This window comes from Notechis scutatus, chromosome 10 (genome assembly GCF_049901735.1).
Source record: "Notechis scutatus isolate UNSWTSFEM ecotype Mainland chromosome 10, rNotScu1.2, whole genome shotgun sequence".
NCBI classification, from domain to species: domain Eukaryota; kingdom Metazoa; phylum Chordata; class Lepidosauria; order Squamata; family Elapidae; genus Notechis; species Notechis scutatus.
In genome coordinates, this window is record NC_142018.1 from 22,655,062 (window position 1) to 22,681,351 (window position 26,290).

Genomic DNA, 26,290 nt, shown 5'->3' on the forward strand with positions numbered 1-26,290 from the left:
GGGCGGGGACTTCGGCGGCGCTGACGGCGGCCGTTGCAGGAGACCTTCCGCGCCCCCTCCCGCCGCCGCCGCCGCCGCCCCGGCTCCTCCCGCGCCGGCCCGGCATGGCTGCCGCGGGACCGCCGCCGCCGCCTTCGCCGCAACGGGAGCAGCAGCAGCAGCAGCAGCAGCAGCAGGAGCAGCGCGTCGGCGGGTAAGCGCCCGGGAGGGGCGTCGGGGGAGGCGAAGGGCGAGGACGACGGGAGGGCGCGCGGCGTGGCCGGGGGGGCAGGGCGGCCCCCGCTCCTCTTCCCCCTTGTCCCCCGATCGCCCGCCCGCCGGTGGAGGCGAGGATGGAGCAGGCGCGGGGGCGCGGAGGGGGCTGGCGCTGCTGCGGCGACCGGTCTCCCGCGTTGCCATGGCGACGGTGCAGAAGAGGACGGCAGAAGAGCCCCTTTCGGGCGGAGGGGGCGAGCGGGGCGGAGGCTGCTTCCCCCTCCCGCCCCGCCTGCCTCCCTGTGCGGCGGCTCCGGCTTCCTCGCCCGCCCGGCCCTCCGCCCCCGCGCCGCAGCCAAGGACGGGGCGCCCGAAGAGGGGACGCGCGAGCGGGGCGGCGGGCACCGCCGAGGCTGCTCCGGGGCTGACGGAGAAGGGAGAAGCCGACGGCGAGAGAGGATCGGGGTCCTCGGCCTGAGTGGCGGGCGACCCCAAAGCTTTGCCCGGCAATGGTCGGGGGGGGGGAGGTGCCTCTGCTCGTCCCAGGCCGGTGGGTGCCGGCGTGGCCGAGCTGGCAGGAGCAAAGCCAGGGCTGCCCCCCGCCTGGCCCCCTTTGGTCACTGGACAGCCCCAAATCCCGCGACCCTTCAGGACGGCTGGGGGCAGCGTGAGGAAGGGAGGACGGGGGTGGTGGCCCTCCCCACCGGGGCCCCTGGCCGAGTCTGCCAGGAAGAGGCAGGCTGAGAACGGGTCCCTGCTGCTCTGCTGGCTATCTCAGCAGAAGGGCTAGTAACTTGTGCCTTTGCCTTTGGGGGAAGCAAGCCATGTTGAGCCCCTCCCTTCCTTTGGGGGGCTGGCCTGTTCCCAGAAAGCCACAAGGCCCGTTTGTCCAATGCCCGGTGGAGAAGACCCCTGCATCTTCCCCCGTGGCTCTACTGAGGCTTTTCCTAAGGGGCTCCTAGTCCCAATGCCCACCCACCCATCCCTCAAAAAATCTGGGCACTGCCAGCCTTCTTCAGGAGCAGGAACGACTTGTTGGTCACACAGAGTGTGAATCAAGGGCAAGACCCTGACCTCAGTCAACAGGTAGTCGAGGGGCAGAAGGTGCCCAGGTAAATGCCCTTTTGGTAAGCATCCCACCCCCCACCCCAGGGCAGAGAAATGCAGTTGGGCTCTGTGGCCAGAATGGGGTGCAGTTGTTGATGCCTTTTCTGGGTCTCCCATCTGGGCAAAGTAATCGTGGAAGCGGTTGGTGAGCCACAGATGCCGGAGCTGGTAGGCAGTGTGTGTGTGTATGGGGCGGGGGGACTTTGTCCTGGTTTTTCCTGCTTATTTAGAGCTGAGAACTCGCGCCTCTTCTCCCTGCTGGGTCGCCTCTCCTGGGGTGGGTTGCTGGCAGGCTCAGCAGCCAAAGTCTCTCCTTTGGGGAGGCGGGAAGGAAGAAAAGGTGCTATTTCCCCCCTGCACATTTATTCCTTCACCTGTCCGAGAGACCCTCCTTTCTCCTCCTCCAAGGACTTGTGAGGATAGAGACTTGGCTTTCTTTCTTGGTTTGCCCAGGGCTTCGTTTTAGGACCTCCTTGGTTTGGACAACCACCCTGTGAGGGGGGCCGAGCTAACCCTGGGCCTCATGGGAGCAGCCCCAGGGACTCCGGGGGGTCTCGGGGGTCTTGCTGAGCCAGCCACAGAGAGAGGCCATGCTGGGGCTCCCACAGGCAGAGGGCCCAGGGGTTTCGGGCTCCCCCTTCCTTCTGCCGGAACCCCCACAGGAGGGGACCCACCCGTGGAGTGGGTGGCTGCAGCAGGTGAATCTCTTTGCCCCAGAGAAGCAGGACCTGCTCTCCACGGCTCCCCAGGGTGGCCAGGCCTAGTGGCCAAGTACCCGAAGAGAGGGTAGGATGGCAGGAAGCGACCCTGGCAGGCAGGCAGGCGGTATAGTTAGTAGCCAATTCACCCCCCCCCCCCAAGTGCCCTCCTTCTCTGGCTCTCCTAGTTCAAGGCTCAGGGAAAGCCCCTCCCTCTGGGATCCGTGCCAGGCAGAAAGAGCCATTTTGAGCTACCAGCAGCAGTTCCTCTACAGGCAGCGGAGGGCAACGGCTCCCCCGGACGGCTGGTGGGAAGCGGTGGCTGGGAAGAGGGGCGCCCAAGACCCTGGTCCCCCTGCAGGGTGACACCCCCTGCTTCCTCTTAGACCCCCTGCCCTCCCCCCATCATGGCTCTGGCCCAGACAACAGGCTGGCCGCAAGGTGTGATCAGGCGCTGCACATGGCATGCACTGAGCAGGTGGGGAAGGCCACAAGCACCAAAAGCGGGTGAGGGCTGCTTCTGATTGGCTGTAAACTGTCTTCCTGGGGGTGGGGTGGGGGAGTCCAGATGTGTGGCTTTCTCCCTCCCACCCACCACCTGAGGAAAACCAGGCTGCCTCTGCAAGTCATCAGGTGGGCAGCGGCTCTTACTGACAGCCGTAGTGGGTGACGGCAGAAACGGACAAGGAGGGACGGGTTCCCTGTTGCTGCTTGCAGGAAGAAAACGGGCTGCACTCTTTGTTTTAAGAATCCAGCTCAGGCGCCTCTCCTGCTGCAGGCCGAACCCCAAAGGCCCCGGGCCAGAGGGGAGGCTGAGGTCCCCAGAGCCTTTGCACAGGGAGGGCTTGGCTGGGGGGGGCCTCTTGGGCCAATGGGGATGTGGGAGACATTCGAGCCGGAGCCCTTGAGAACCAGGCATTGGACCAGAGACAGAGCCAGGTTGGCCCCGCCAAGAGGACTCTGCTCCGGGAGCTCGGCTGCTACAGCTGCCAATGAGCGGAGCTGCTTCCATCCGAGCCTGCTTGGCTAAGAAAGGGGGCGTGTAAAGGGGCGGGGCACCTGCAAAGACACCCCTGCCTTCGTCCTGACCTGTGAGGAGGGCCTCCCTGCTGTGGCCACCCCCTGTGCTCCTCGCCCTGCTCCTCCCGCCTCCAAGTAGATGCTCACAAAGTGATCAACTGGAGGGATGCTGGGCTTGATATGCGTTGCCCCCCCGCCCGTCCTGTCGTCCCCCGTCCCCCCGTCCAGCCAGCCAGAGCAGCTCAACCACCTTTCGCTCCATGGAGGGAGCCGCTGCAACCAGGAGCCCCGGAGCCAACTTGGAGTGTGAAGCCCCCTTGGGCCTCGGGTGAAGAGAAGGCCGCTCAGCAGTTGGTGGGTGAGCCTTGGCTGCTGGAAGGGCTGATCAGGCCTCTCCTGGACTGGCACCCTGGAAGCCCCTGGCATGGCAGGCCCTGCTGCTTCCCCGCCTCCCTGTGGAAGGGGGGGGGCGCAGCTCAGGAGCCACAGCCGGCATGTGCGCAGAAGGAGGGGAGGGGAGGTGTTGCTGCTTGCCTGGGACTTTGGGCTCTGCAGACCATTGAAGCCGACTGGAGTGGGACGGAGGGTCAAGAAGGGCAGCTGTGGGGGAAGCAGACGCAAAGTCCCCAGAGAATCTGGGTGCAGCCTTTGGGTTGCCTCCTGCTGGGTGTGTGTGTGTGTGTGTGTGTGTGAGAGAGAGAGAGAGAGACTGTGGCAATCCATCGGCCAGTGGTGCCTGGCCTGATCCTCGGTCCCACCAGGGAAGCCTCCATGGCAGAGCAGCCTTCCTGACCTCTGACTGTCCTCCAGATCAGTCGGATGACTTCTCCCATCATGCACAGCCAGCACTACTGTGGAGAAGACTGCACTGGATAGGTTGCTGCTCCTCCAGGCCTTCTCTGGTCTTCTGGACCTTTCCAGGCTCCGACCCGGGAAACCGGCAGGGACTGCTGACGGGGAGGGGGTCACCTGGCTCCCCACTGGGCCAGCAGCTGTGAAGAGGAAGCCCCCCGTCTGGCCTGCAAGCCCTGGCCAGACAATTCGGTCCCAGCTTCATGGGTTGAACCCAGGTGTTTGCATTAACTCCAGTGGTTTGTCTGTGTTTGCCGGCTGTGTGAATCTGTGTTGCGAAAGGGGAGGTCCTAGAGGAAGAATTGAATGGGGGGAGAATGTAAGCTGGCCAGGCAAGTCATTTTCTCGGGGTGGGGGCATTCCAGAGAGAGAGGCTCTGTCTCCTTCCTTCCTTCCTTCCTTCCTTCCTTCCTTCCTTCCTTCCTTCCTTCCTTCCTTCCTCCCTCCCTCCCTCCCTCCCTCCCTCCCTCCCTCCCTCCCTCTTCTTCACCTCAGAAAGCCCCACACAGGCCTTGAAGGGCTCCATTGTTTTCCCCGGGCGAGCAATTTGCCCTCTGGAGCTCCTCCTTAGAGGGCAGCCTGGGAAAATGTGGTCAACTGGAGCCCTTTGCTTCGCCTCCTCCCAGGTGCCTTTGCCCCTGGGATCCCCCGCAGCCATCTTGCCTCCTTGAAGCCCAGTGTGGCCTGGGGATGCAGAGGGGCTGCGGGCGAACCTTTCAGCCCTGGAGGGACTCTCCATTTGCGGCGGCTGCCCCTCTTCTCTCCCTTGGACACGCTCGCTTCTCTCTTGGAGAAAAGTCTCGCCTTCGCCGTCCTTCCAGTCCACCTGTCCAGGTACTGTGGAGCAGTGGAGATTTGGGCAGAGGTTGAGCCTCTTGCATGAAGAACAGCTGGCTGAGGATGAGGGGAGTTGTAGTCCAGCTCACCCAGGAAGCATCAACTTAAGGAAAGCTGCCTTCAACATCCCGCGGGTGGTTTGTCCTCGGGGGCCTTGGAGCCAAATCCCAGAGGGGCCCCTGGCACAACCCGAGGCTTCTTGCGCAGCCATCTAGGTGGTGGGGCTGGGGCTGTGCTTAGGCAGAAATTCACCAGGATGAAAGGTTACCTGGGTATTTTGACCTGGAGGGATGGAAGCTGAGCAGGCAGGTTTCCGATCCTTCGGGAGGGGAGAGGCCTCCACATTCCAGGCCCGGACAAGGCTGCCTGGCCCACCCCTGCGCCTCCGGGGACCTGGCCCTTGGGTGCTCTGCCCTTGGAGTCACGGAGGAGCCTGGGGCAGTCTCAGCTGCACCCAGGCGGGGATTGGCAGGCCTCCCCCAGGGAGGGCCAGGCAAGGCAAAGGAAGAGACGGGCAGCTGTGGGGAGCTGGAGCTCTGAAGCCCAGCCAGAAGGCGACTTCTTTCTCAAAGGCGCTTTCTTGTCGTAACGTCAGGAGTAAATCCCCCGAGAGCCCTCCTTCCGGCCTCTCCGCCCCGGTCCCTTCCGGCCTCCTCCAGCTCCGTCTTCTTCCCATCTCCTTGCTCTGGAGGGCTACAAAGGCCCCGTTGGTCTGCCTTGGTGCCCAGTGATGCTCACGTCTGCACCATTCTGCCCGGGCCCAGCGGCAGAAACAGGCTTTGTCAGTGAGTGGGGCAAACCTCCAAGGATGCCCAGCGAAGCAGCTTTCCTGGCATTCCAGCGGGAGGGCTGGGCACAAAGGCTTTGCTCTGCCCCGGAAACAGATCTTTCCACACCCTTTTGGGTGAGAGAGAAAGAGAGAGAGAGACACCCACGCTTGCTTCTCCTCCTTCAGGGAAGGCCCGAGCAAAAGTGCATCGTTTTATTCCGTGCCGGTTGAGGCGCGATTTTCTCCAGGTGGCCTGGAACTCCCCTTGGAGGGCAGCAGGTTCCACGAGGCTTTTCCTCGCTTGGGTAGGAAGCCAGGCGCGGTCCAGGGAAGCAGCTAAACCAGGCTGGCCCAACGCAGACTGTGGGTCTGCCTGCCCAGCGGTGCCCGGGCTGACTTGGAAACACGGCGGGTGACGTGCTGATAAAGACCTGGCTATTTTTGTGGGTGTTACTATCATCACCGTGTTCAGACACCCAGGGAAGTGCTGACTCCCTCGTAGGGGCTCCTCCCTGGAGCCATGTCTCCGCTGTGCACTTGTCCAACTCTGTGTTTTGAGAGCTTCTCGGGAAGGCATAAGGGTGCGATTTCAAAAGATCCACTGGGGTGGATTTAGGATCAAAGACCCTGGAGGAGCGACCCCTCCCTCCCCGTCTTTAAGGCACTTGATTCCTTCACATCCAATTCTTTCAGTAGCTTCTCCATTGCAAAGGTTTCCCCCCAAGGATAACCAGATGGCCCAGCCATTCACTTTAATGGATCTCCACGGTCAAAGAACTTGCTGTGGTCAACAAAGCAAGGAGGAGCCCCACTCCGAGCCTCCCTTTGTCATCCATCTTACGATGGCTGCCCCTCGGACTTCCTGTCCCTGCAGCCCTGCCCCATATTTGCTGGCAGGGAGCAGTTCAATGGCTGCTTCCCTGCTGCTTGGGGGGCGCTTCTCCTGATTTCCTCCTGGTAACTAGGGGGTGCCCCCCCATTTTCAGTGGAGCCAATGCCTGAATAAATTGCACCTCCACAAACGTTTCTGTCCTTTTGTGATCCTGTTTGCAGAGATTCCAGCGTAATCTTCCCATCTTCTCTCAACCTCATTTGCTTTTGTTAGAGCTTTGGATGATTATCCATGAGTAGCTCTACATCTTCCCGTGGTTTTTCTGATCTCCGTAAAAACATCGTCTCTTGTTTATTTTCCTCAGTTCTAGACATTTCCCCACCTTTTGATACCTTTCATTGTCCTTCCTCGTTTGATGCTGCAAATCTGCATTCCGGGGCCGTAGACGCTGCTTCCCTCTCCAAGCCTCTCATCCTCCGTCCGTCTCTGACTTTCATGATAATAACTCCTTGGATTTGGGGTAGCGGCTTTTCTGCTTTGGTTTCTGCAGAATCTCTGGCCTCTTCCCGGAGTCCCTGAAACTCCATTTCACCCAAGTTCAGCGTCCTGGATATGCTCTTTGGATGGATCTTCTATTCTGACCCTATCTTGACCAGGGTCAAAGCTTCTTACGCTCTCTCATTTTTAAAGTTCAGCTTAAATATCGGATACAAATAATTCTCAGTCTGCCTCTGGAAATGACGCCTGGCACTTCTCTGCCTCCTTTCCCTTTATGTGGTCTGCCCAGCCACAGCCTGGGCACCCCACTTGCCCTTAGGATGCTCAAAGCTGGTGTTGGCAATGGGCTCCCCTCCCAAACTCCCGGCAGGTTCATTCCTTCCAGCCCCCCAAATCCACCCATTCTCAACTGGTCACTTATGGGGTATGGTGGGGGGGAGGGCAATCCTTTCGGAGGCCTTTCCAGCTCTTCTGCTTGCTTGAGGCTGCTGGGTGGGTGAGCTCTTGCCCGGATCTTACGTTCAAGTCCGCCTCACTGAGCCTCAGAGGGGGCCTTGATTCCCAGCTGTCCTGTTCCATAGTCCGGCTAGAGATGAGGACTGACCCTGGGGCAGCTCCAGTCTTGCCTCCTCTTCACATCCAGAGGAATATCTTTTGACCGGAGGGGCCTTGGAACCTGAATGCTGACTCCTCTGTCCTCCGCTATGCAGAAGGGGACCCACATCCCCAAGGAGGGTGGGCTTCCCCACCCCTGCAGAGCCCTGCCTGCCCTCTTCTCCCTGTTGTGGGACTCTTCGCTCCACCCCCTCCTCTTCTGGGCTTTCCCGCCAGGAGGACAAGAATGCAGCTAGCAATTTATTTGAGCTCCTCCCAAGGTTTCTTCTCTGCTCTTCTCTTTTTCTGCCACAAATGGACCCCAGATGCCCGTGGCCAAAAAAACAGCTCTCTAGAATTCAGACAGCTGGATGTCATTCCTGGGAAAGAACAGCTTTCATCCCTTTAAGGGTATTATGTAATTTGGATAATTTTGCAAGCACTTTTTGCAACCAGGAGCTGCGTCTGCCTTCTCAGGAGTTTGGGGGGGGAGGGGGGTTGCTATTGTGCTCCGGAAGGGAATGAAAAGCACAACCCAGGAATCTGTCCTTCGGTTTGATTTGATTTGATTTGATTTGATTCGTCAATCGCTTACAAGATAATAGGCATAAGGATAAACATAGTTATGAATACATGGATACATATAAGAAAAATATAAAAGAAACAATAGGACAGGGACGGTAGGCACGATTGGTGCGCTTATGCCCGCCCCCTACAGGCCTCTTAGGAAGGGCGTGAGGTCAATAGTAGACAGTCTGAGGTTAAGGTTTTCGGGTTTGGGGAAGAAACCACAGAGTCGGGTAGAGTATTCCAGACATTGACCACTCTGTGGCTGAAGTCGCATTTCTTGCAATCAAGTTTGGTGCCTATGGAGTTTGTATCTATTGTGTGCTCTTGTGTTGTTGTGGTTGAAGCTGAAGTATTCACGGACAGGTAGGACATTGTATCAAGAGCTGCCTGGCACACAGACGGAGGTCCCCCAGGAGAGGGAGAGGCAGTAGCCAAGGCCCTGAGAGGCTCTCAGGCGGGGAAGGGAGCCCTCTTGCCAAAAGGCCCACCAGCACCAGAAGATTTGGCCCCGGCGTCCCCCAGTTGGGAGGTGTTGGTCTTATCAAGCCATCGGCTCAGAGCGTGGTGGAGCCACCCCTCAGCCTCCTGCTGGGGAAGTTTCGAATGGGGGCCAAGCCCTCATTCCCTCCAGATGGGGTGGAAAGGAGAACCTGTCCTGGGGGCTTTGAATCTCCTCCCCCAAGAATCAGACTTCTGGCCTGGTGCCCAACTCAGGGTGGTGGTGGTGGTTGTTTTTAACCTTGCATCTCTTTCTATAAGGGGGGGGGGTTGTCAGGTGTGGCTGAACTTTGCCCCCCCTCCAAACTGGTCCCTATTAACCTGCCTCTCCCCCCACCCCATCTTCTCTTTGCAGGGCCACCTGTCTCCAAAGAGCAGCACCTGCAGAGGGGAGGAGCTCCTGACCTGTGGGACTTTGGCCCTTGGCTGCCACCACTCCTGCCTGCCACCCGGACCCCCTCGGGGACCCTCCTTCCCCCTCGGAGGGTCCTTGGAGCCCCCCCCCCCCGAGTCTGCTTGAGGCCTGCTGTCCAGCGCTGCTCTCCCCAGACCATGTGGCGGTCCTTGTACCGGTGCCCACTCCTCCCGCCCTTCTCACAAGTGACCAAGGGGGCAGCCGGGTGGGGCACACACCTGGCCCTCTGGATCCTGGGCCTCGCCTCGGCCGTGGTGCGGATGGAGAGCCAGGCCTACTCGCCCACCGTCAACACTCACTACGGGAAGCTCCGTGGGGTACGGGTGCCCCTGCCCAGCGAGATCCTGGGGCCCGTGGACCAGTACCTGGGGGTGCCCTACGCCGCACCTCCCGTCGGGGACAAGCGGTTCCTGCCCCCGAGCCTCCCCATCCTGGTCGGGGATCCGGAATGCCACTCACTTCCCCCCAGTGTGCCCACAGAACATCCACACCGCTGTGCCGGAGATTATGCTCCCTATCTGGTTCACCGCCAACCTCGACATTGTGGCCACCTACATCCAGGACCCCAACGAAGACTGTCTGTACCTCAACATCTACATCCCCACCGAGGATGGTGAGTCCCCAGCGGGGTGCCTGCAGGACACGTATGTGTCATGTGTGTCGTGTGTCGTGTATGTGTGTGCACGCGTGTCTCTCTCTCTCTCTCTCTCTGCGGTTTGAGCATGCTGCCATACCTTGCTCTCCTCCCGACGCATGGCTGTCTGTCTGTCTGTCTGTCTGTGCGCCTCCGTTTCTGGCCATGATGCTTGTCCCTCCTCCTGGCTGCCATGCGCTCCTTCTTGCTCTTCCTCCCCATGGGCCCTGCCTCCTCTGCTCGTCTCCCCCCACAGCCACCATCATCCTCATCCCAAACTGGGTTGGCAAGACAGGAGAAGCCTCTGGTCAGCTGCAGGATGTCCCAGCTGGTTGGGGACAGCAGGGAGACTTAGGTGCCCTCAATTTCCTCCCACCCTTCTCTCCCTCCCTCCCTCCCCCCCGCCCCCATTTCTCGAGGTCCTTGGCTGGACAGTTCTGGTGGGGTCTCTCTCTCTCTCTCTCTCTTCCAAACCTCTCCCAGTCCTTGAGCTCAGCCTCACAGGTACCACTCCCCTTCGGTCCAGGAGGAGGAGGGTCTGCACTCACAGGGGGCAGCCAGAGCAGGAGGGGGGGCTCTTTGTGGTGAGGCCGAGCACCTTAACCCTTCCTTTCCAGGGCTGTCCCGTTGGAACTGTAAGTAGCCCCCTCCCGAGCCCCCTCGGCCTCACCGCAAGGGGCTCTGGCCCTGCCCAGGGGAGCCTCTTCACCTGGCGGCAGCAGCAGCACTGGGGCAGCTGGCCCCCCGCCCCGCCCTAGGCAGGGAGGAGGGAGCTTCACGCTTGACACGCCCTCCTCTCCTGCACCCTTCCTGGCCTCCAGCGGGGCCCCCCACCCGCCCCCGGAGCAGCTGCTGCTCTGCTCCCGTCTGCCCTCCCTGTGGTCAGCCCCAAGGCGGGTGGGGGCTGGGTGGGGGGAAGAAGGACGGGTTGCATGCCCACACCCTCCGCTGGGGCCTCCTGTTATTTTGTAGTCTTTTATTCATTTTACAGTAAAGCGGATTTCCAAGGAATGCGCCCGAAAACCCAACAAGAAAATATGTAGGAAAGGAGGTAGGTAGCGAGCCGGGGCTTGGCAGAGGGCACAGAGAGAGGCAAGTGAGAGAGTGAGCGCCAGGGGGCGCCTGCCCTGCCCCATGCCACAGCAGGATGGTGGGGGCTTATGGACTCGGAAGGGCTCTGGGAGAGCACCCTCTCTTTTCGGGGTGGGGGGTGGCATTCCCACCTGGGCACAGCTGCCCCGGCTGGCATCGGCTGCCTATCACTTAGGGGTCAGAGGCAGGAGCTCCCTTCTCCCCTACCCCACACTGGGCTGGAGCTGGCCTTGCATCCGGTCGACTGGAAGGCGACTCTGCCCACTTCCTTCTCAGCAGTTCCGGGAAGGCCGTGCCAGCGGGCAGAAGGCTGAAGATGCCCTACTTCTCGGGCCAGCCCAGACTCTGCAAGAGGGGAATGGCTTGCCCCGCCATAGGAACCCGCATGCCAGGGGTGTCCTTTCCCTGCCCAGTGGCCCCTGGGCCCCTAAGCAGATGCCTGGCGCCACACCCATGCGCTGCCCCCCCCGCCTTCTCCCTCTGCCGGGGACTGAGGCAGAAGTGCAGCTCCACAGCTGGTTCCTCTCTTGAGCCTCCAGGGCAGGCTGGCCCCAGGATTCCCTCTGGGTCTGTTTGGCCCCAGTTGCCCTTCCAGAGCTCTGCCCCCTCTGCCAGCCTTGGCCCCCCCCTAGGCAGGAGTGGAGAGGGGCAGGCAGAGACCCTCTGCGCCCCCTTCCTCGGATCCCCCCACGATGGAGCAGCAGCTTCAGCACGGGCATCCTTAAATCTCCTCGGTTATCCCTTCCCCAAGGCCTGGGCACGAAGGTGCCAACTTCCTTTGGAGCTCTTGGAAATGTCCACCAACCAGGCCTGTGGTGGGCATGGCCAAAGCCGCTCCGGGCTCTTCTCCTGCTGCTCTCCCCCTGCCCTCTGTGAGGGGCTCAGGGCCTGGACCGCTCTTCTCAAGGAAGGGGGAACCGGTCCCTGAGGGTTGATGCCGAGGGAGGCCTTCCAGCGGGGGGGGAGGAGGAGGAGGCTCCTTTGAAGCGATTGGGCTCCAGGGGGCAAGTCCCCCAGGTGGAGGAGCCTTCCTCCCCCCTCCCCATGTTGGGTTTCAGCTGCTGTCATTCCCGGCCAAATGCCAGCAGCAATTCAGAAGGGGCTTCAGGGAAGGGAGGAGGGAGTCACGCCAAGCAGTGGAGGGAGGACCAGAGTTGGTGTGTCTATGCGCACACCTGCACACACACACACACACACACGCACACATAGAGGGTGGGAGGGTCCAGGCAGGTGGGGCAGCTTGGAAGCAGGTCTTTCCCACCCCAAGGGGGCTGCCTCTGGGCCTCAAACCCCTCTGGAGCATAACTGGCCAAGACTGGTTGGTTAAATGATGGCTTCGGGCATCCTACGAACCCAGCCCACGTGGCCCGTTCAGCAACAAACCCTGATTAAGCAAGATGTGGCTTAGCAGGCAGGCAGGCGGCCGAGCACTTGGGCAGAACGCTACCAGGAGGATTCTGGCTCAGGGGATCGGGCGTCTCTGACCAGGGATGGCTTAGCATTTTGTGTGAATGTTTCCTCTTTGACTTGCCCTTTGACTTGACGCTGATGTGGAGAAAGAGGGTCTGGAGAAAGTTGCCACTGAACCGTTCCAAGGAGGAGCCTGGCTTCTCTCCCTTAAGGACTCCGGGGCCCATTCAGCCTGAGGCCACAAAAACAGGGTGGGGGGAAGGGCTCCGTCCTCGAGAAGGAGAGTATTGCATGCCTTTTTGGGGGGGACCCCATGCATCCCAAAATAACCTCTCTCTTTTGGCTCGCCCCTGTGCCCCTTCTGCCAGAGCAGGCCCAGCCATTCAGTGGGAGAACTTCCTCTGGGAGGGAGGCCAAGCTAGGAATGGCTATTTCACAGTGAGGCGTCACCACAAACCAGCTTCTGAGAAACTTCCGGAGCCTTGGAGGGGTTGTGTCCTTCTGGGGCAGGTGGGGCTTGGTTTGAGCCTCTGCCCCCGCTCAGCTGGGCCCAACTCAGCTCCTCCAGCTGGGTCTCCAAGGGGCCTTCAGATTCTTCTTCTGCTCTTACTCTGGTTGATCTGCCAACCAAGTCTTTGCATCTTCTCGGCCTAGAACCGTCTCCGTGCCGGCTGATCCCTGGGTGCCCCTCTTTTGCGCCATCCCTTTCATTCGGCTTTGATGGGGTGTGGCAGGTTCACACCAGAGCAATGAAAACACCCCTTCCTCATTTCCCCCCTCCCCCTGGGGTAGAAAGTAGACATACCTCTTCCCCACCCCTCCCTCCCCACCCCCTCCCTCCGGCTGCCAGGGCTCAAAGGGACCCGGGCCTGGGCCAGGGCTGGCTTGGCTCTGTTGGCCATGTTGCGCATGGAAGGCTGCTCCATTGCACGGTGCCTGTGAACACTCGGCCAGGCTTTGCCCACCCCCACCCCCACCCCACCCTGGGCTGACCCCTCCAACGCAGCCTTCTCTAACCCCAACAGCTTCGAGCTGGGCAGGGGTTCATCTCCGGATGCCCCAAAGCCATGGGATGGCCTGGCCAAAGAGGGGCTCCTCCCTGCCCCCCATTTGCACCGGGCACCTGCAGGAACCGGGCCGGGCTGATGTGCCCCGTGGAGCCGCGAGCAGGAGGACCAGCGCAGCCTCTTTCTGCCTCGGTTTCCATGGTGACCGAGCGGGCCTGGCATCCGAGCAGCAGCAGCAGCAGCAGCGGCGGCTGGAGACAGGAGGGCTTTGTTCTGCTCTCAGCTGATCCAGGCCGGGCGGGGAGGTGGAGGTGCATGCAGGCCTCCCTTGGCCAACGCTCCCCCCTTGGGTGCAGCCCTTGGGCCTCTTGGAAGCTGGACAGGCAGCTAGGCACCTGCTGACTCTTCCCTAAGATGGGCGGGGCCTTTTCGGCCCTCTGAACTGAGAGCCGCGAAGAGTGGCCAGGGCCCCCCCAGGCACCCCGAGAGCGTGCCTCCCCCTGGGGGGCTGCAGACGCTGGAGGGTGGCTTCCTGGAGCCCCCAGAGCGTCCTGCAAAGAGGCCTGGCCAGGCCTTCTCCAGCCCCCTTTTCTCAGGGGAGCAGCAGGGAAGGGACCCCTGGAGGGCAGCAGAAAGAGCCCCTACCTGCGCCCGGAGGCGCCTGTGGCAAAGGCCAGTTTCTACTCAAGGGCCGAGGAGGGTAGTTCTGGGGGTCACCACAAGCCCTTCGGTGGAAGGACCACCGCCCAGGTCCTGCCTGTGCCACAGGCTGGTGCAAGCAAATGGACGGGGTGGTCGGGGGTCTTCTTGTGCAGCCCTGGAGTGCGAGTGAGCGGTCAAGCCGAGGCCGTGAATATTCGCCCCACGGCAGCGCTGAGTTTCCACCCTTCGGCTGCTAGACTGTGACGCCCACAGCAACTAACCCCCCCCCCCGCCCGTCCGCATCCAAAGGGGCTTGCCTCTCTTGAGGATGCCCCCGAACCTCAGGGGCCCTCCAGGCTGACTCCGCAGGGACAGGTCCGGTGGGCTCCCCCTCCTTCCTCCTCCAGGCGTGACCTGCAGCTGGCCTCCCCCTGAGCTCCGCCTGGCCTTCTCTCTGACCCTGGGGAAGGGGCCCTGAGAGCCTCTGCCCCGCCCCAGTGCTGCTGCTGGAGATCCGAGGGGCCGAGTCAGGTGACCTTCCCACCTTCTCTGCAGCCATGCTATGTTTGAATTCTCTTGTTTTCTTCCTTCCTGTTTTGGTTTCTCTTTTTTGCCCCTTCTTCCTTTTTGTTCGGTCTCCTCGTGTTTGGTCCCCAGGCTCCAGCGCTAAGAAACAGGGCGAGGACTTAGCGGATAATGACGGGGATGAAGACGAAGGTATTTGCGTGCGCCAGATGGCTGTCCATGCATGAACCCTCTCCCTCCCTCCCCCCCCCTCTCTCTCATGCACGTCCTCCTTGCTGCTGCCATTCCAAGAAGCCCCTCTCCCCCCCCTTGTTTGTGTCTCTGGCTCTCTGGTGCTGAGCGGTCACCGCATAGGGAGGGGGCCCTGCTGCCCCTCCCACCCTGGGTTGCTTGCTGGTTGGGAAGGTCGAGGCCTGCAGGGTCCCTCTCAGCTCAGCCGCTCCGGGTTTCTGGCCTTTCCCCACACAGAAGGTCGCGGCGGGCTTGCAGGAAGGGGGTCGGGGGAATGGTGCTTGCCATTCTCACCCCCCACACAGCACCCCCCCCCCGTGGCTCCAGAGCTCCCCTCCCCCCGACTGCTCAGGGGCTCTTTTCCCCAGCCAGGCACTCGGAGAAGGGGGCTGCTTCCTGGTCAGAGGAGCCCCTGCAAAAGGCACTTGGGGGCCAGGGAGGGCACCGTTGGCACTGGGCGGAGGGGAGCAGTGCCCTTCTGCAGCAGAACAGGATCTGCAGCTTGCCCCTCTGCCAACCTCTGTCCATGCCATGGGCAGCAGTGTTCTTGGGTGCAGGGAGCTCGCTTCCTTCCCTCCCTGGAGAGGCTGCCGTTGAATCCAGAGGAAAGCATCCTCCGTGCCAGGCGCCCGTCAATTTTGCTTGAAGGAAAAGGTGACACCCAGGAAAATCCCAGCCAACCTGTGCAACCTGCTTGGCAGAGAAGCACAAGAGCTCCCGAAGACCCCGCCAGGGTATCCGCTGCCCTTCCCCCAAATGGGAACTTGGATGCCAGCACAGCTGAGGGAGCGGATGCCCACGGCAGAGCCAGGACTGAGGGGCCAGGACGTTCTTCCGGTTGTGCCTCTGGGAGTCTCGGTGGACATCCCTGCTTGTGTCAGGCACTCGGGGGCTGATTGGGCATGGGAGTGGCGATTCCTGTGGTCAGTGCTTTGTCTGTGCTGGGTGGAAGTGCCCTTGGTGGGGTTTGCTGCCCCCAGTCCCCTCGGAGGGCAGGTGAGGTCCCTGTCTGGGCTGCGTCTTGACAGGAAATGCCCAGCCGTTGCCGTGAGCTGCTTCTTGTTGATTTTCTGCTTATAATGTTTGTACTTAGACTGCTTGCTTTTGGGTTGCCAGCATAAAGAGCCCCCACGGGGCACCCTTGAGAGGGCAGTGCCAGCTGACCACCTCTGCCCCGGGACAGTAGTGCCCAGGAGCGCAAGCTCTACACGTGTGGGTCCCTGGGAGCTGCTCCTGCTGCTGCCTTGAGGGCATGGACAGGACAGGCGGGGCCAGCTGCTGTGGGGGCACAGGCTGCCATCCCGGCTCAGGGATTTGACTGAAGTGAGCAAGAGAGAAGGAGGGGGGCAGAGGGAGCAGGAATCTTGCAGGATCTGTTGGCTTCCCAGAAGAAAGAAGGGGCCGGGCTGACCCCTCCCAGAATATTTGCCCACCGAAAGGAGAGGCGCTGCGTCCCAACCCTTCCTCCCCCTGGTGATTGCATCTCTCTTGGGCTCAGTCCCCAGCCCTGGGTCTCTCAGCTGGCCACTGGACAGTGGGGCCCTCCAGAGCTCATGGGGCCTTCTCACATTGTCTGCCAGGCCGGAAACCTGTGGGCAGAGCTTGAGGTCCCTGCTGCTGTGCCTCTTTTCCCTGGGACGAAGCCAAGGGTGGGTGCCCAGCAGGCCGTGCCAGACTCTTGTCTCCAGCTTCTCCCCCTTGCAGACATCCGAGACAGCGGGGCCAAGCCGGTGATGGTCTACATCCATGGGGGCTCCTACATGGAAGGCACAGGGAACATGATTGACGGCAGCGTGCTGGCCAGCTACGGCAACGTCATTGTCATCACTCTCAACTACCGTGTGGGCGTCCTGGGTATGGAGAGTCTCACGACGGGGCAGCCAGCGCTCCATCCCGGGGTGGGGAGAGGCCGTGGAGAGCCAGCACATCCCTTAGCAGCTTTGGGGAGGGGGGCGGCGCTGGGGGGAATAAGGGCAGGGCCCTGCAGGTAGCAAGGTCCCCAGCTTTGGCCCCCCTGCTTTTGCCCCAGTTCCCCCTCCAGCCCCCAGGACAAGCCCTCGACCCTCCTCAGGGCAAAGGTGAAAGCCGCCCTGGGCGCCCAGCTCGGAGTTCCCCTGTGTTTGCCCACTGGGGCCCCGCAGAGAGCAAGCATTGATCGGTGGTTAAATATGGTGGCAACCCTGTTTACCCACCTCCTCTCTGCACCCCCCAGCAAGCACCACTAATGTGCCCCCCCAGAGGGAGTACCCCATGGTCCTGCTGGGGGGCTGCCAGGTTGCTGGAGGGTTTCCTTGGAGCAGCCCCTGCCGTGGCTTCTGGGGCCTTTGGCCACCCTAACTCCAGGCGCTGCCTTGGCATTTGAGGGTGCCTGGGTTGTGGCTGCAGCACCTCCGCTGAGCTGAACTCAGCCGGGGTCACCCTCGGTTTGTGTAACACGCTTCAGCCCATTTCCGCATTGGTCCCTTTCCTGGGCTTGCAGAAATCACGAAGCCCCAAACATTTCAGAGCCTTGAAACTGCCACGGTTTTCCCTGGCCCGAGAGCAATTCAAAGCCCGCTTCTCTAGATCCAGTCCAAGAGAAACCGCCAACCGAGGACAGGAAGATTGCAAAGCTCAGAGTAGACGGCGTGACCCCCAAGGAGTGGCTCCCAGCCCATCGCCCCAAGGGGATCTCAGGGCAGATGCCGTCAGAGCCGAGGAGGCTGTGGGAAGGGCGGGGGGCATCCCCTGGAACTCCCCCGCAGGGAAGGGCCCTTTGCAGGGGGAGGGGCTGGAGGAGCTGGCTGGGGAGCAACTGGCTCTCCTCTGCTTACCCGCAGGGTTCCTGAGCACCGGCGACCAGGCGGCCAAAGGCAACTATGGGCTCTTGGACCAGATCCAGGCGCTGCGCTGGATCAGCGAGAACATCGCCTTCTTTGGCGGAGACCCTTTGCGCATCACCGTCTTTGGGTCGGGCATCGGGGCTTCCTGCGTCAGCCTGCTCACCCTGTCGCACCACTCCGAAGGTAAGGGAGGCCAAGGGGAGGACCCTGAGGAGTTGCCCCTCTCCCTGCCCCTCCTCCCCCATGTTTTTACCATAGACGGGTTGTTCCTGCAACAATGGGGGATGCCCTTGTATCTCTGCATTCAGGATTGTAAGGAGGGAGGTGGCAATAACTCCATTTCAAAATAGGCTAACAAGTGGAACTTACAACAGGCAGCCCCAATGCTTAGACATTGAAGTGGGTCCTTTGTGGGGATGATGACAGTTGCACAGGCAAGACGTCTTAAAAGGGAAACAAACCTCGGGATGTTCCCTTTGCCAAGTGGGCTTCAAGGGTTTCTCCAAGGACGGAGGTGGGCATCCCCCAGAGGCTGCGGCCTGTGGCCAGACACGGTCCAGGAGAGCTTGGCCAGAGGAAGCCTGCAAGTTTCTCCTTCAGAAAAAGGGCCGGGAAGGAACCGAGCCCCCAACGTGCACGAATTAGAACACCTGCCAGGCCCGCTTTGCTCCTTCAGCACCTGAATCCTGGCTGGGCTGGCTGATCTCAGGAAGAGTAGGGACCTCTGTGTAGACGGGGTGGACCAAGCCTCCCTGGACCTTCTCTGGGAAGCTGGAGGTGTCTTGGGGGTCCCTGCCAGCTCTAGAGTCCATCAAGAGGGAATCTGCAGGCTAAAAATGATGCAGCTTCCAGCCCAGCATCACTGCCAGGAAAGCTTTAGGAGTATTTTGTCTCTGTCCCTGCCCCATGGTGCCCATGCCCTCCTCGTGGACAGGTAACCCAGCACAGGTGCTGCCTTGGGGTTGGGAAGGATGCCTGGCATTTCAGTTATCCCTCCAGCAGCTTTTAGGTGTCCAGTTTGCTGCCCAGGAGTTCCTGCAGTGGCTGAGAAAGCAGCGCACCCAGCTTGGCTCGTATTCCCATCATGTCAAAGGCCTAGTTAACGTTATCACCCCTTGGGGGTGTTGAGAGAAGCACCTGCCCCATAGAAGTCGGGGTGGGCTGGGGCCAGGATGCCCGTCTCGGGGCCAAGCCTCGTGGGGTTGGGGCAGGGGGGCCAAGAGCGCAGCTGCCCCACGACTTGCAAGGGCCCAGGGGCTCCGTTCTCCCTCTGAGCTCCCACAGGTTCTCCTGTACTCGGGCCAAGGGAGCCTCAGCGTCTAAGAGGTGGGGTCCACTGTGCCCCCACAGGTGTGGCTGAACCTCTGGCCGGCCACAGGGGGTCCTTTGAGTGGCCCTCTCCGATATCCAGCTGCCTTTCCACACCTCTGGAGTGCACAAGGCTAGGAAAAGCTTAGCTCTGCATGCTCTGCTCCGGTTCCTTCGCTGCAGCAGGAAGGATCTAGGGCAGCCCCACACTGGGGACCACATCGCAGAGCCGCCAGCAGGGATGGGCCTGATGCCGGAAGGGTTCCCAGGGTGGGAGGAGAGCCTCCATATCTCTTACGGGGAGGGGGAGGGCCACGCTGGGGTTTCTGCACCCCAAATCTTTCATTTGCCGAGACCCCCAAGGGATCTCCTGGGCCTCTACGAGGGGAGGCAAGCCAAGGCAGCCCGAGGGCTCCCCTGGCCGGGGAAGGCTCTCCTCTGCTTGCTGGAGGATGCTGGGAGGGTTGCTCAGCCTCCCTCCCCCCCCCACGGTGTGTGTGGGGGGTGGGGGGGTGGTTGTCCCCCAGGAGGAGAGAAGAGGCAGGAGCTATTTCTGCCTCTTGCTGTGTGTGCAGGGCAGATCCGTCCACTTATGCTACCCAGCAGCTGGAAAGCTCATCCAGAGGCCACCAGGAGAACATTCAAAGAGCCACACGCAGGGCTGGTGCGGCAGGTGGACAAGGGGGAAGGAGGCCCTGGCTAGCTGGCTGCAGCTTCCCCTTGCCACGGGGCAGGAGGGCCCGAACTAGCCCCGTTTGGCTGTTGCGTAGCTGGGTTTTGTTGGATGCCCTACGAAGCGGGAGAGGACCTGCTGGCCAATGGTCCCTCCCACCCTGATGCTTCTGGGTGGGGCCCCAACTGCCAAGATATCAGGGCTGAGGAAGGTGGGCAGCAGGTCTGGGGAGGCTGCCTTGGGGGGGCTGATCCCAAAGACACTGAGCGGCTTCCTGGGGCACAGTTGGCAGTCCTTCCCTCTGGGATGCAGCCTGGCGGTTGGAAGCCACTTTCGGACGCTTAGTGGTTGGAAGGCGACCCTGATGCAGGCTTCCTCCCGGGGGTGGGGGGTGGGGGGTGGGGGAAAACAAGCTTGTGCAAGAGTCTTCCAAGGGAGAATAGGGGGGCATCCGGGAAGCTGCACAGTTGCTTTAAGGGAGCACAGGGGAGGCAAGGAATGCGAGTCTTCCCCTTGCCCCAGTTCTGTGGCAAAGGTGCGCCTCATTTGTTACCTGATAGGAGCTGGTGGGGAGCCCCTGCCCTCTGCCCCTCCCTCCCTCCCTCCCTCCCTCTGGCTTCAGCTGCAAACGCAGCGCTTCCTGGACCGTTTTGTATTCCGAGGACAAGCCCCACGGAAGGAACCTTGGCGCCTGGCCCGGCCTGGCATTCCTCTGCCAGCCCCAGGGCCTTTGTGGGCCGGCTTCCTAGGCCCAGCATCCTCGGCCTCTTGTGTTCCAGCCAGCAGAAAGGCTCCTTTGTGCCCCCGGGGAATGTGCAGTTTGCCGAGCCCACATTGGCACGGAGCAGGGCCCAGCTGGGCAGGAAATGAGGGCTGTTCTCTGTGGAGCGTGCAGGGTTAAGTACCAGCGGCTTAACCCCCACGATGCCAGCCTCAGATTGCCCTGCCTGAGCGGGCGGGATGGGGGGGGGGAGGCAGGAAGACCTCTTCTTCCATCCCTGCCCGTTGTTCCCAGAGACTGGGTGGAACAGGACCAGGATCACTTGGCCGGTGCCAGGCTGACATGGCGTGGCTGCCAGGGAGGGATTAGCAGAGATGGGAAGGGGGTTGTGCTAAGGCCGCAAGCCCAGGATGTGCATCCTGAAGCCTGGCCTTGGACGAAGGGGCCGGCCTGGCTGGAGATGAGCTTCCTCCGTTGGGCCATCTTGTCCTCCCGCTGCCCCTTTTCTTGCTTGGTTGCGACAGAGAGCAGCGTGTAGGGTGGGTGGTGCCCCTTCGGCAGCAGCAGCTTTCTTGAAGCCGAACGGTCCTGTTCGTGGTGCCCGTTTCTGCCACGGTCGTGCTCTTGTTTCACAGGTCTCTTCCAGAGAGCCATCATCCAGAGCGGCTCCGCTCTGTCCAGTTGGGCAGTCAACTACCAGCCGGTGAAGTACACCAGTTTGCTGGCTGACAAAGTGGGCTGCAATGTTCTCGACACGGTGGACATGGTGGACTGCCTGAGGCAGAAGACTGCCAAGGAACTGGTGGAGCAGGACATCCAGCCAGCACGCTACCACGTGGCCTTTGGGCCAGTCATCGATGGGGACGTCATCCCAGACGACCCAGAGATCTTGATGGAGCAGGGAGAGTTTCTCAACTATGACATCATGCTCGGTGTCAACCAGGGTGAGGGACTGAAGTTTGTGGAGGGGGTCGTGGACCCGGAGGATGGTGTTTCAGGCAGCGATTTTGATTATTCTGTCTCCAATTTTGTGGACAACCTGTACGGCTACCCAGAGGGTAAGGACACCCTGCGCGAGACCATCAAGTTCATGTACACAGACTGGGCTGACCGGGACAACCCGGAAACACGGCGCAAGACCCTGGTGGCCCTCTTCACGGACCACCAGTGGGTGGAGCCATCAGTGGTGACTGCCGACCTTCACGCTCGCTATGGGTCCCCCACCTATTTCTACGCTTTTTATCACCACTGCCAGAGCCTCATGAAGCCACCCTGGTCTGATGCGGCCCACGGGGATGAGGTGCCTTACGTCTTTGGGATCCCCATGATTGGCCCCACCGACCTCTTTCCCTGCAACTTCTCCAAGAACGACATCATGCTCAGTGCCGTGGTTATGACCTACTGGACCAACTTTGCCAAGACCGGGTAGGTTGCCCCTCCCCAGACTGCGGCTTTGGTGGGGGTTGTTGCCAGGTGGGTGGCTGGGCATTGAAAGGACCCTCCGCTGTCAGTGTCAAGATGTGCGGGAAGAGATGGGAGCAAAGCGCCAGCCTGCGTGGCAGAGTTAGTCCTAAAATGGAGAGGAAGGGAGGACAAAAATGAAGCAAAGTCCTGTTCTCCTCGGAGGAGAAGGCTAACATTGGACCAGTAGTTTGAGGGCACTGAAGGTAGCTTCTTTCTCCTGAGCCCCTCAAGGAGGGAGCCCCAAATCTGCTTTCTCTAGCCTACTCCCCTCCAGATCATAGTGGGACGGCAGCTCCCAGAGTTCCCAGTCGGCGAGATTTAGGGAAAGTCCGGTTTTAATCCTTCTGATTACTGAAACACAAATCTAGGCCTTTGCCAAGCTGGATGATTCTGTGTTCTGAAAAGGCTCCACTCTCTGCAGCCCTCGAAAGACAGAGAGTCGGTCCATATAGATCGGAGTCCTTTGGGGCCAGGCGGCTCCACCGGGAACAATCCCCCCCAGGGAGCCCCCGCATTGGTGGTGCACTAGGGGTTGCTGGTGGCCTGCTTTCTCTCCCTCCCTTTCTCACTCTCTCTCTCCCTTCTCTCTCCCCCAGGGACCCTAACAAACCAGTGCCCCAGGACACCAAGTTCATCCACACCAAGGCCAATCGGTTTGAGGAAGTGGCCTGGTCCAAGTACAACCCTCGAGATCAGCTCTACCTGCACATTGGCCTCAAGCCTCGGGTGCGCGACCACTACCGTGCCACAAAGGTTGCCTTCTGGAAGCATCTGGTTCCACATCTGTACAACCTGCACGACATGTTCCACTACACCTCCACCACCACGAAGGTGCCGCCACCTGACACCACCCAGAATTCCCACATGGCGCGCCGTCCCAATGGGAAGGCCTGGAGCACCAAACGGCCGGCCATCTCCACCGCCTACACCAGCGAGGGCTCGCAGGAGAAGTGGAACCCCGAGCAAGACGGGGCAGGCACGCTCCTGGTGGAGAACCCCCGAGATTACTCCACCGAGCTGAGCGTCACGATTGCCGTGGGGGCCTCGCTCCTCTTCCTCAACGTTCTGGCCTTTGCAGCCCTCTACTACCGGAAGGACAAGCGACGGCAGGACACCCACCGCCAGCCCAGCCCGCAGCATGCCCCCGCCACCAATGATATCGGGCACACCCCAGAAGAAGAGATTCCCTCTCTGCAGACCAACCAGTCCCACCACGGAGACTGCGAGGCCGTGCCGACCCACGACGCCCTCCGCCTCTCTGCCTTGCCCGACTACACGCTCACGTTGCGCCGCTCACCCGACGACATTCCACTCATGACGCCCAACACCATCACCATGATCCCCAACTCCTTGGTGGGGCTGCAGACCCTGCACCCCTACAACACCTTTGCTGCCAGCTTTAGCAGTACTGGGCTCCCTCACTCACACTCCACCACCCGGGTATAGCCGCCATGCACACGCTCCACCTCACTGGACCTTGGGCTATGGGGCCAGGCATGGCAACTCTCTTGGCTCGTAGTAACAAGTGCTTTGCTCGCCTCATCTCAAGAGCAGCTGAGGCTTCATGGAGTCCGGCAGAGAAGGCGAGCCCCCCCCCACCCCCACCCCGGGGCTGCCCTGAGCTGAGTAAACCCTTTGTGCTCCCAGGTCCAGCTGGCACTGCCGAGGAAGCCCAGGACAGCCCCTTGCCTCCTGGAACAACCGTGGGGGGCTCCGCCTGGGCACCTCCTAGTGGGCACTCTTGGAACAGAGCTGTGCCAGTCTCTCTCTACCAACCTAGAGCCATGGAGAACGGCTCCCACAAGCTTAGCTGCCACCTTGTGGCTGGAGATGGCTGGCACTTCCTGGGGCTCTTGGACAGGTGCCATTTGGGGGTGGGGGTGTTTCTAAGCCCCGTAGTGGGTCCTGGATCCCCTGGCCTTGATGCTGGGCCTAGCAGGTACCGCCTGGTACCCTGGCTCCATATCACACTTTTCATGTTGCGGAGATACCGTCTGTCTGTCTGTTTCTTTCCGAAAGACGTTTTTTAAGCAGATCTTTAGTTCTTTAAACACTAACGGAGACACCGTGTTTTGTCCTTTGTAAAGATTTTAAACTAAGTGTTCTTGATACAGCCAATTAGACCCACACGTCACCCAGGCGAGCACAGCCACCCCCCCCCTCCTCCTCTAGCTGCATCTGTGCCAAACTATGAAACCAGCAGGCTTCCCTGGGGTGGGCAGTGGCACAGAGTAGACCACGAGGCCATTTTGTATTTTTGATATGCCCTTCCTAGCCATAGTGTCCAGTGGCCCATCCATGCTCCTCCCCCTGCCCTCTGCCACGTCGGGTGCCTCCGCTTCAGGCTTCTTGCCAGCCTGTCTTGCCCTCCAACTCACGGCTATCCCTCCGCTGGTTGGGGAAGCGGGGGAGGAGGGTGGCACATGTAGGGGCAGCGGGTTGGACGCAATGGGGCAGAAAGGGACTTGCCCCCTGTGGCTGGCTGCCAGGTCCAGGACGGGCTGCTGGTTGACAGGGGCAGCTTGAGGACTTGCCACGGGTGGGTGTCGGGCCTGGGGTTGGGGGGAAAGAGGGCATGGCCTGGTGGGGAAGACAGCAGACAGCAAGCCCTGCCTTGTCGGAGTCCGGCGGGCAGGAGGGCCCACCCAGTGGCCAGCAGCACCGTCAGCTGGCAAGGTGAGGATTCCGAGGTGGCGGGAGGGGGACACGTTGGAGGGGGGGCTCTCAGGCAGGGGGCCGGTGGGATTTGATCCAGCTTTCCTGGAGGTTCAAAACTTCTGCCTGGGTCTCCTCCACCCATCACCAGCCTGCTTCTCCCTGGGGGAGGTGGGGGGATGTATTTCGGAGCCGAGGAAGGAGAACCAACTCCCAATAAAGTGGAAGGGATGTTTTTAGCTCCTGGCTGTGCTGTCTCTTCTTGGGCTGGAGTCACATTGGGGGGGTGGGGAGGGAGGAGGGGGGCGTCGCTCCCACCTGGGGTCTGGCAGCCTCTGGGAAGCCTCTGGTTCTCTTTCCCCAAGGGGCCCCTGGCCAGCTGCCCTTCACTAAGTTTGGTCTGACAGGCCAGATTGACAGGCAGCCCCTGAGGGGGGGCTCAAGTACCACCCCTCCCACCATTTCCAGCCCTCCCCCAGCAAGCCTTTGTGCTTTGGAGCAGCAGCAGATGTGGAATCCCTCCCTGCCTTTAGGGTCCCAAGGCCCCACTACTGCAGCCATTACCTCTGAGGGCAAGCTGAAGCCACAGCTTGCCCTCTCTTCATTGGCAAAGTGGCGCAGGATGGAGCCAGCAGGGCCCCCAGGAGCCGGTGCCAAGGACCATCACTGGTGTGTTTTGCCAAGCATCCTGGGGGGGTGCTCCCATCACCCTCTCCCTGTGATCTCGCGTGCCCCCTCCTCTTCATGGCTTGATGCCAGTTCTGGCGGTGTTTCCATGGCGACCGGGAGCCATGAGCCGAAGCCTTTTGCAGCCGGACCAAGGCACCTGTCGTGGGCTGGGGAGGTGGGGCTAGCTGGGACCCCACTTCTGCATCAGGATGGGGGGGATGGGTTTCTCCAAAAGGGGGGCGGAGGCGGCAGGGCTGGTTCCAGAGCCTTCTACAGCTCTCCCGCCCCGACCGATCCTGCCTCACCAGCCCAGAAGAGGCTCCTCACTGGACTCCCAAGGAGCCCTTTCAAATGCCAGCTGGGCCCCTCCGTGGCCCACCTGTCCCAACGCAGACTTCGCGAGAGGCACCTGCTGCGTCCCAGGAGGAAGCCCCCTCAGTCCCTGGGAGGCCAAAGGGAACACCTGTGGGGGCCTCTGCCAGGCTCATTTCCGCTGCCCCCCGCCCGCCCCATCTGCGCTGCTTCCGTCCCTCAGAGCCCCTCCCCAAGCAGCCCCTGGCTGAGGAGGATTTCTGACCTAGCTGCCTCTGCCTTCCATGCCCCCCTTACCAGCCCCCACCCCACCCGGTGAACACAGTGGGCCAGGCTAAACCGGCTGCTGCCTGGGGTCTTTCTCAGCAAAAGCAGCATAAAAACCACTTGGAATAAAGGCCCCAGACCCCCCCCAGCCCCCTCTTGCTGTCCTAGCCATTTCATTTAGCAGGTAAAATGATCGCTGTGCTCCTGGTGTTTCTCCCGGCAGCTGGACAGATGTTACAATACGGATAGTGAAGGAGGCTGGATGCTGTAGTCCAGCAGTAGCTGACCAATAAGGCTCCCCCCCATGACACCCCCACCCGCCCTCAGCCATGGCTTCTGCCTCCCAGAGTAGCCTTCATGCCCCAGCAGCCTGCAGACAAATTGGGGGTGGGGGGGGGGAGGGGGAAAAGCTGCTTCCAGCAGAAGACACAAGCCTCCAACCCCACCATGGACGGAGAGCAGGCAGCCATCCGGGATTCTTCTCCATGGCAACCAGGGTTTGTAGAATGCTGGTTCGATCACCCTCCTCCCCGAGTGCCCTTCTGCAGGGATTGTGCACGTGTGCGTGCGTGCGTGCGCACATGCAGGGACTGTTTGCAGGATCAGGTCCCCAAAATCGGTTACCTTACAAACTTTCATTATCTCAAATTGGGCGGGGGGGAACAGCCTGGGTTTCCTCCAATCCTTCAAACCGTTTAGGCCAGCCTGAGAGTTGGGGTCCGCGTGAATGAGGGAGCACATGAAAAGTGGGGGAGGGGAGGGAGGAGCAGGCTTCATTTCCAATTCATCAGCACACAACACGGGCACACACACACACACACACACACACCAGGCACAGCTTTCCACCCTGCAGATTAATCTGCGCTTCAGCCCAGCTCTCTCCGCAGAATCTCAGGGTCACCTTGCCTGCCAAGATGGGGGGGGGGGTTGTTGGTGGGGGGCTATTTATTCTCACTCAGCATCTGGAAGGCTG

At 61.1% G+C, this 26,290-nt stretch overlaps 1 protein-coding gene across 5 annotated transcripts; it reads left to right on the plus strand.

Moving 5' to 3' along the window:
* On the plus strand, positions 1-24,308 carry NLGN3 (neuroligin 3). 5 transcript variants are annotated; one of them, XM_087972299.1, is made up of 9 exons: positions 7-193; positions 8,826-9,498; positions 10,511-10,570; positions 14,328-14,387; positions 16,131-16,280; positions 17,246-17,431; positions 20,586-20,894; positions 21,006-21,375; positions 22,011-24,308. In XM_087972299.1, the coding sequence occupies exons 2-9, from the start codon at positions 9,393-9,395 to the stop codon at positions 22,858-22,860; spliced, it is 2,091 nt and encodes a 696-aa protein (XP_087828425.1). In that variant the 5' UTR covers positions 7-193; positions 8,826-9,392; the 3' UTR covers positions 22,861-24,308. The 5 variants fall into 5 exon arrangements, with proteins under 5 accessions (XP_026540088.2, XP_087828425.1, XP_087828423.1 ...); XM_087972297.1 differs by having other exon boundaries at positions 20,586-21,375; XM_087972298.1 differs by lacking the exon at positions 14,328-14,387 and having other exon boundaries at positions 20,586-21,375.
* The last annotated feature ends 1,982 nt before the right edge of the window (positions 24,309-26,290 follow it).

Coding starts and splice junctions, on each gene's coding strand:
- NLGN3 (XM_087972297.1), top strand. CDS start 9,393: ATGCTCCCTATCTGGTTCACCGCCAACCTCGACATTGTGGCCACCTAC. Junction 10,571..14,327: donor GAAAATATGTAGGAAAGGAG/GTAGGTAGCGAG, acceptor TTTGGTCCCCAG/GCTCCAGCGCTAAGAAACAG. Junction 17,432..20,585: donor CCTGTCGCACCACTCCGAAG/GTAAGGGAGGCC, acceptor CTTGTTTCACAG/GTCTCTTCCAGAGAGCCATC.